We start from the raw sequence: 9,153 nt of genomic DNA on the forward strand, positions 1-9,153 counted from the left end.
TTGACTGACCATAATTACTACTTACCTGGACTGTTTGTGCTGCTACTGGTAACCAAAATTGTTGCTAACTGCCAGGACTAGGTGGAGGAGCAAGTGGCAGTGGTACCAAGAAGCAGTATTGTTCACCTTCCTTAGAGTGGGAGACTCCCAACAGCAGCAGGTATTTGCTGGTTGCTTCCGCTGCTCAGCTCCCCGCAGCAAGAAGAGCTACATCCTGTGTTTGTGAGAGAAAAACACATGCTCTGCTTCCAAAGGCAGGATGTCTTTCTGCTCTGGGGAGCAGAGGTGAAGAACTGATTGACTGATCATGCTTGGAGCTAGCTGGCTCTGGTCTGGCCCATCGCCCTCAAGTGATGATGAGTGGGCATGTGGCAGCTACTCCTTGTCATCCTTTCCATTTGACCTGGGCAGATCAGCAGCAGTGCCCACTATGAGTGGCTGTACTTTTGCTTGTCCGGCAACTGTGAGCACTGATGCGTCATGGCTGCTGGGGGGGATGGGCAGTCATCTGAAGCCCTTGCAGTTGCCTGATGCTCACCCATTATGCCAGTGATCGTTGCCTCATCCTTTATGCCAGTGATCCTTGACTCATTCCATTTCTCCTTTTGGTCTGACCTGTGTGATGGTGTATACACTGAATTTCCTGCCGATATCACCAGGTCACTGATTAACAAGCAAAGTTTTCAAAGTTAAAACCAGGAGACAGAATGGACAAATGGGTACAACTTGGTTAAAATACTGGATGCTGCATTTTTTTTAAGAGGTGCTGAATTTTCAAGTAAACAAATTTCATCCTTGCTTTGATACTGAGTGAGATTCTGAGTTGGGATGTCTAAGAGGGAATTTCTAATTGTTTGTTTCTTTGCAGGGACAGATCTGGATCAACGGCTTCAATTTAGGACGCTACTGGCCGGCGTGTGGCCCTCAAGTGACCCTGTTTGTTCCAAGCAACATCCTCGTTTCATCCTCTCCAAACAACATTACTGTTCTGGAACTGGAAGGTTCTCCATGTGGCCCTCAGAAATGTTTGATAGAGTTTGTAGATAGACCCAAGCTCAATGCAAGCGCTCACTGTGAAAGTGATTCTGAGAAGCTTTTTAGTAGAGATTTCGGGCCGGAAGAGGACTATGTATGATGTCATTTTAAATGTTTTTCTACCTTCCTCTTTTATTCTACAGAACTCCTTATTTTCCTCTCTCAAAAGTGGGAAATCAAATCAGTGTTGTTGTTGTTTTTTTAAAAAAATAGGAATGATTTAACTATGGAGACCTCAAAGCAGAGAAAAGTACCAGAGGCAGTACAAATAGCACTGTCTTTTTTGCAAAAGAGGCAGAGAGAAAGGCCCCTTCCGCACACGCACAGTAATGCGTTGTCAAACCACTTTCACAACTGTTTGAAAGTGAATTTTGCTATTCCGCACAGCTTTAAAGAGCACTGAAAGCAGTTTGAAAGTGCATTATTCTGCATGTGCGGAATGAGCCAAAGAGACAGAATTGTGCTTACCGGTGCTATAGTCAGCAGCAAATGCTTTATTTCCCCCCAAATCTAGTGATTATGCAAACATTAGTTAATTAAATTGTTGGGCGCACATCAGAATAAGACCTTTTCCTTGCAGATGACTTTGAATTGCTGTCCTCTTACTCTTGCCTCTGTAGTTTTTATCTAGTTCAGATGTCTCTGGTGACAACAGAGTAATGAGAGTACATGATATCAGTATTTGAAATACATTAATAACAACTATACGTTTAGTGGGAAATGCTAATTGCAAGATAATGTTCTACTGTAGAAAAATAACTGAACAGAAGGAAAGTGTTGTGAGGTGATGTGAAATTTCAGCCTGTGGTGTTCACGCAGAGATACTTCCCCCTCCCCCACAAACATGCAAATTAGCAAATTGATTTCAAGATGAGTGCATGTATAGAGATGAAGCCATCTATGTGCAGGCTCATTATAAGGATTATGAATGTTTTGCACTGATCTAGACAGTTTCTGATGGATTGAATCTAATATGATATATAAGATCATGGCCTTGAATAACATAACTATGACAAATTGGACCCTATGACAAACGGGACATAACTATGACAAATTGAATGTAACACATTAGTTGGCTCTAAATCTTGATAGCTATGAAGTTTACAGCCCAATCTAGATTGCGGGGAGGGGGGCTGAAGCAACTCATAGAGGTGGTTCAGGGCCATGCTGGCAGATTTGCTCTCCAAGATGCCTGGACACCGTGCTAGGTGCTGCGTCAGCTCTCCTGCGCCACCACTGGCCCTGCTGGTGCAGTGGGGGCATTCCGGAGGCATGGCTAGGGCTGGGGCCAACATCAGTCGGCTTTCACCCTGGTGTTGCCTTTAGGTACACTGTGGCCCAGGCCTCCAACATAGTCCATGTAGCCCTCTGGAAGGCTTTCTGGCAGCAGGGAGGTTTTGTTTTGTTTTCCCTCCCTGCGCCGCTGGAAGGCCCTCCGGAGGGGGCAGAGTGGCAGCAGCGCTGGCCCTGCCACCCAGGGCTCTGGACTGGGCTGTCCTGAAGAGACATTTAAAGGAAGTTGTTCTGAATGAGGAGTCTTATTGTGAACAATCCTGCTTCCGAATTTTCAAGATTTTGCATAGGATGATTTTGGACTGCCCCTAATTTTTGCATATTGTTTCTGTGCCAGATTCCATGATAATCATTGTTACGGGGCAGAATGACTGTTTTGAATATTGTTACCATCATAGAAATTGCCTTTATTCTGCACATTAAATTATTTTTAACAGTTAGCTACTTTGGAAAAGCTGTATGAGGCCTTAGAATGGAATCAAAGCCTCAACTGTTATATTAAAATCTTTTCGTGGGATATTGAGCTTTGTAGATTGAATTTCTCCAACGGCAGATGTTGTGGGTTTTAGGTAAGTGATATTTTTCATAGCAGCAATTAATACTGCACATATATACACACAGACACACAATGGAAGAGCAAATGGGAAATTCAGGCTATTGATGCCTGGGAATGCTCTGCTAAACTCAATGGTACTTACTTCCAAGTAAATATATCTAAGATCAACCTGCATAAAGGAAAGACTTGGGTTCATCTGTGTATGATTTTAATATAGCAAAAAACTGAAGCTTTTGCTTTTTGTTTGTCTCTAAAATATGTATGGAGATATTGCGCCAAAAAGCCACTAGTATATTAAATGCATCTTCATGTCAACTGCTATCCTACTAGTTGTGGCAGTGTTGGCATTTATGGGCAGTTGTTATGACTGACAAGGAAGCAAAATGTAGAAGTTCTTCCTCTTCACTTCTCATTGGAGTGAAAACAGGATGTTGCTCACTGTTTTTCACTTCAGGAAATGCAAAGGTGTAGAACAGTTCCAGTTGGGTAGAATTCTGCCTGCATATTTTCCTTATGATTCCCTGAGTAAAAGAGTTAAATTACTGACTTAATAAAGATGAGAGCTGAAAATGTATGGAAGAGCTTGCCTACAGATTGGAGCAAAGGCTCTTTCTCTTAAAGAGAGGCTTGAATCTGCATTCTCTGTGAACTGCTGCCCTCTCAAGAGAACATGTCTCCCTCTACATTTATGTATCATCAACATTTCATTTACCCATTGTTATACTGTAGTACAGGCATAGGTCCCTGATAGCCTCATCTGCCTTTCTCTGAGAGCAAAGGTACTGACTGGGCATTGATGGTTCTGAGGCCCCTTCCGCACACGCAAAATAATGCGTTTTCAAACCACTTAAACAACTGTTTGCAAGTGGATTTTGCCATTCCGCACAGCTTCAAAGAGCACTGAAAGCAGTTTGAAAGTGCATTATTCTGCATGTGCGGAATGAGCCTGAGTGTTAAATTAGACCCTGGTGGAAGGCACAGATCTCTCCCATGTGCTATTCAGTTCTTGCTTACAAAAGGTGGATTTACCCCCTGTTGTAAAAGCCAAAGTGCAAAGGAAAAAAGAAAAGAAAAAGAAAGACCAATTAGATATAGATAAAACTCACTAACAGAAGGCTGGTAACTTTATTACTCATCAACAAGCTTACAGATTATTCTGTTTGCTTATTCTCTTTCATATATGATATTGCCAAACTAGTTAGACTGAACAGTAGAATCTAACTTTCTTAATAAGGCTGCAATTTTAAGAATACTTTTCTTGGAGTAAGCCCCATTGAATAAAAAAAGGGACTTTCTGTTGAGTACCCCTCCTTATGATTGTTCCCTTAGTATCTTAATTCTTAAGAAGAATATTCTGATTGGGAACCGTGAAAGCAGAACTCTCTACTCTCACGTGTTAACTTTTCAAAGTGGTTATCAAATTCAACAGCTGTAGTCTACAGAGTTTTGCGAATATGGAAGTGCAGGACACAGAGAAAGCACAAGGCATTTTGATTAGCATTCTATGAAATGCTCCCTTCTTAAGTAAGCTTCCACACTGTATAGTAAATCCACATTGAACTCTAAAAACTGAAGTGATAACACATTTCTTTTTAATCACTGAATTTTCCCAAGCCAAGATTGGCAGTTAAGGCAAAAACAGCTCCATTTCCAGTTCATTCACAGAAGCAAGCCATGTTCACAGAGCAATGTGCGGAGAGCTGAGTTACAAACTACTACAAATGTCAAGAGCAGGAATCTGGTGATGCAAATGAAAGATATTGTACAAGTAAAAAGTTTACTATTTCAAATAATTTTTTCAAAAGAAATTTCTCAGGAATGAACAGTCCAGACTTATGAAAAGACATACTAAAGCAGTCGATTTTTTTTCTCTAAGCAGATGACACTGTTCCAGATCTCAGTTTCAAGAGTAATTTGCTGTGCAGTAGATTGGTGGTGTGCTATGTGGGACACAGGAGCTCTCAACTCAGCTTGGAACTAGGCATATGAGTCTTTGGATCCATGTAGGAGACATTTTTTATTGCTGAGATCTTTGAAGCCCAGCTATTGGGTCAAATTCAAGAACTGGTCTTCACAGAAATTAATCTACGCCAGGGCCTTCATGTATTTTCTAGGGGCGTCCCTAAGTTTTGTCTATTACTTGGATGAATTTGTGAAGACATTTTTGGTAGGATGGTAACTATCACCTTCATCAGTTATAGACCAGAACTGGCTGTCTGCGTTTAAAACAACAAACCTGTAACTATGCCTGCAGATAATTTAGCTGCAGGATAACAACTCGGTTCAGCCCAGTATCAAGATCATCTGTGATAATAAACCACTGGCAATGATCAAAGGCATTGGGTGGGGATGCTCTTGTTTGTAGGTCTTCAGTGCATAAGATGGCACAATGGTAGCGCCGGATGCTCATTTCCTTGCCAACAGTTCTTTCTTTTGCCTCACGATAGCTGCTTACAACTATGAGGTCTCTGTACATTGCCAATAAAGATGTACCTCGGAGTCCTACTGAATGGGCTGGATCAATCTCTTTAAAACAACTGGTTGTTTACAAGCACCATTTTAACAACCGGTTCTGCCGAAGTGGTGTGAACCTGCTGAATCCCACCACTGTACAAAAGGAGAAATATACAGGAAGAAGATACTCAAATGCACTTCTGGGCCAAAACTTCTTTTGTATGTAATGATACCTTAGCTATACACACATCTGTGTAAAGAAACCCCACTCCAGTTTTTTTGGATGGGAGAAGCATGACAGTTCTCAACCCAAGCATGGAAAAATAAAATAATCACAGATTATTGAGTTAAACCAGAGACAAAAGTTTACAATATGTTTTGAGACTGTATAACTAATGGCACAAAAGCATTAATATGTTGTACACTTTGTGATTTATTTTATAGCACAATGTAAGAAAGGATAGGGGTGGCCTTAATAAGTGGTCTTGCTTCTGAAAGAAAAAAGATCCCAAGATATGAAAGGAGTTCAAAAAGAGAGAGTTTAACAATGCTTCTGTTGACCACAGAGTTGACAATATATGGTAGATTGACAGGCTGGGAAGCTTACAATTTTGTTTGGCTACTATTATAAACAACAGGTTCAGGGAAATGTTTTTCATGATGTTCCCAAGTTGGCTCCTGCTTTTTCTTCTCGTTTTTGCCCAAAACTTCAGTGAAAGGCTGTGTTCAAGTAACGAGTTAGCTACTAGCTTTCAGTAAAGGAAGCATAAGCTCCCTTTGATGCATAATGATGCCACATGTTGATCTGGTTTCACAAGAGGCCATTTGTGAATCTTCAGAGTGCTTCTTCATCACTGGTGGATTGAGTACGGGATGAGGCTGTCAACTCAGAGGAGACAGTGTCAGGAAGCCCACAAGGTTTGCAAAGTGCTCTATAGAAGACATTATTCTTAAAGAGCAAGCTGATATATTTCTTGAACTTTTGCCCCATAAAGAAGTAGATCACGGGATTGAGACAACAATGAAAAAAGGATAGCGTTTGAGATGCCTGAAAGGCATAGTCTAGGTTTGTGCTGATTCGGCATCCTTCAATAATGTGTGCATCATGCAAACACTGTAGGAAAAGCACAATGTTATAAGGGGTCCAGAACAGGAAAAATACAATCATAACGACAAAGATCATCTTCACTGCCTTCTTCTTGTTTTTATTTCTGCAGTGGCACAAGGCCCTGAGTATCTGCATGTAACAAAAGAACATGACTGCGAATGGAACCAGAAGGCCCAAAATATTGAATTCCAAAGCGGTAAAAAATTTCCACGTCATATCATTCTTGGGATAATTTGGCCTGCATATGATACGATCGTTTTCAAGAACAGTTTCACTGAACACCAGCCCTGGAACGGAAGCTGCCATGGCCACTAGCCACACAATAAGGCTGGTCAGGGTGCCGTAAGTGACAGTTCTCACTTTCAAGGCAAACACCACACGAACAACTGCGAGATACCGATCAATGCTCATGAGCGTGATGAAAAATATCCCACTGTAAAAACCAGTCAGATAAACCCACGAGAAGAATTTGCATAGCCAGTTTCCAAACAGCCACTCGTCAGCCACAAAATAAGACCAGAAAGGAAGAGCAAAAACAAAGAACAAGTCAGAGATGGCAAGATGGAGCAGGTAGATATCTGTCATGCTTCTCAGCCTCTTGTATTTCAGTAGCACTAAGAGGACAAGGATATTCCCTGCTAAGCCAAGCAGGAACACGAGCGAATAACACGAGGGAAGGAACGACGATCCGAAATTTTTCACTTCATCTTTTTCACATATCCCTGGATCATCGTCATAATTGTAATCATAGGAGGAAAAATATGTAATTGCTGCAGTAGGTGATGTTTCATTTGGAGTAGCCATATTCTTTTCTTCCTAAACACAGAAAGAAATGATCAAAATGGCAAATTAGTATTTCTCAGTCGTAGCATTTTAAAACACAATAAGGTGGTATGCAGAACAGCTTGCGAGCTGGTTCCAGGAATCCTTGACTTTAGTGCTAGGATTGAGTTCTTACATTTTATTATACTAAACTTGTAATAAAAATGTAGTCAGTGGAGAAATGTCCTTTTTGTGCAACATTCATTCTGACTCCCAAAATGAATTAGTTAAATGTCTTGATTTATTGGTCTTTCAGAGCTTGCAATTTCAGGAGCATGACATGCTTTCAAGTACATCTTGCGTTTTCCCCATGGCCAATATATCCTGGGATAAGGAGGTGAACCATCCTGGTTCAGCCATGATTTCTGCATGGCTGTATTTGTATTTGTATTTGTATTTGATTTCTGCATGGCTTCCTGGTCTAACTCGGTCCCGCCCAACGAGATTCCTCTTATCCCGTGCCTTTCAAAAAACAATGAAATTGGCGGTTCTTTTTTAAAAACTGTGCCGCTCCTGCTCCCATGCAAACACCGCAGGAGATGGATCGGTTTATTTTTCCCGCCTCACTGGCTGCAGCCAATCAGAACGGCGGAAAAATGGGACAGATCGCACATGCGCGGCATCGTCTGCGAGGAAAATGAAAGTAAACTGGGGGCCATGCATAATCACCTGGAGTTCTTCCTCCCAGCCTGAACACGCTGATGGGCTGCTGTGCAGAGAGAGGAACCGCGATGGAAACATCCCAGTATGTATGATCCTGGTTTTCCCCTGGGATATTTTGGCTGTGGGGAAAACGCCCTTCTTTCAGTGTGGTCATTAAGTAAACATCTCTTGTACTTTCTTAGTACAAACTTCAAACCCTGTGTACTTCCAAATGCTGCATGCAGCTGGCAGTTTGTCACTTGGTCCTGGAAACTGCCATAAGTTAGTCCTAGAAATTTCTGCTGGGAAAAGAAATGTTTCACACTGTACACTAAATGGCTCTGGCCATTAAAAGACCTGAAAATAAGCAAGAAAGTGGCTATTTCTTCATTCTGCCTAATGCAGCGTTCTATGTAACTTTACATGTATGCACTCTTAACAGATATCATCACTGAATACTTCTTGGACTGTAGCTTTAATAGCTACATAATAAAGCAAAGACTTCACAGGAGAAGTTTCTGCGTTATTACTTGTTTGTGCTGGCATTCATTTAAACATCTGCCAGTTATGCCTCTATGCAGAGCCCAGGAGCTCTGCAAGAAGAAAGAAGCATGCACAATCCTATTCTTGGGCATCCTCTTTTTATTTATTTCATATATACTCCATCTTTCTCCACAGTGTAGACCCAAAGTGGCTTACAGCATTCTACTTCCCTCCATTTTATCCTCACAACAACCCCGTAAGGTAGGCTAAAAGTGTGTGACTGGTCAGAGGTCACCAAGCAGGCATCCCTGGCAGAGCAGGGATTTGAATCTAATCCAACACTCTAACCACTACGTCACACTGTCTCTTAATTAAAGGCTGCTTTGAAGATGTTTCATCTGTTTTAACGGTGTTGCCAATTGTGCAGCAGTCATTGATGTCACAGGAACTCTACTAGGGGGAGGTGATAATCTTCCCTGCAAAAATCCTTGCCTTCCTATTTACTAAGAGGTGTTCTTGTCCAAGAAAAGATACCCTGTAGCTTCATTGCATTTCTCAGGGCACTTGCTAGTCAAAGACTTATGATAAGTAGTAAATGCTTCAGAAAATTTTTTTTTTTAAGATCAAGGAATGAATACGACTATGTCCTTCTTCATGAACACTTCTCACTAGCATCACATGAGCCAGGAATAGGGTGTTTCTTGGCATCCAGGGAAAATATAGCCTAGTTTTGGCCTGCATTCTTGAAAATAACTTGTTA

The 9,153-nt window shown here is 41.4% G+C and overlaps 2 protein-coding genes across 2 annotated transcripts in view; one reads left to right on the forward strand and one right to left on the reverse strand.

Moving 5' to 3' along the window:
• GLB1 (galactosidase beta 1) overlaps positions 1-2,845 on the forward strand; it is a 41,649-nt gene extending 38,804 nt beyond the window's left edge. Inside the window, exon 16 of the mRNA XM_048510694.1 lies at positions 869-2,845. Coding sequence (XP_048366651.1) covers positions 869-1,135 — 267 coding nt within the window. The 3' untranslated portion in view covers positions 1,136-2,845. The remainder of the gene's footprint in view (positions 1-868) is intronic.
• Positions 2,846-5,812: 2,967 nt separating this feature from the next.
• On the reverse strand, positions 5,813-7,250 carry CCR4 (C-C motif chemokine receptor 4). Its single transcript, XM_048510467.1, has one exon. The coding sequence runs from the start codon at positions 7,248-7,250 to the stop codon at positions 6,174-6,176; it is 1,077 nt and encodes a 358-aa protein (XP_048366424.1). The 3' UTR covers positions 5,813-6,173.
• Between the last annotated feature and the right edge of the window lie 1,903 nt (positions 7,251-9,153).

The sequence above is a fragment of the Sphaerodactylus townsendi genome, linkage group LG11 (assembly GCF_021028975.2).
Source record: "Sphaerodactylus townsendi isolate TG3544 linkage group LG11, MPM_Stown_v2.3, whole genome shotgun sequence".
NCBI lineage: Eukaryota > Metazoa > Chordata > Lepidosauria > Squamata > Sphaerodactylidae > Sphaerodactylus > Sphaerodactylus townsendi.

What these genes read in the sequence shown, in the direction of transcription:
- CCR4 (XM_048510467.1), bottom strand. Translation starts at nt 7,250, where the DNA reads ATGGCTACTCCAAATGAAACATCACCTACTGCAGCAATTACATATTTT.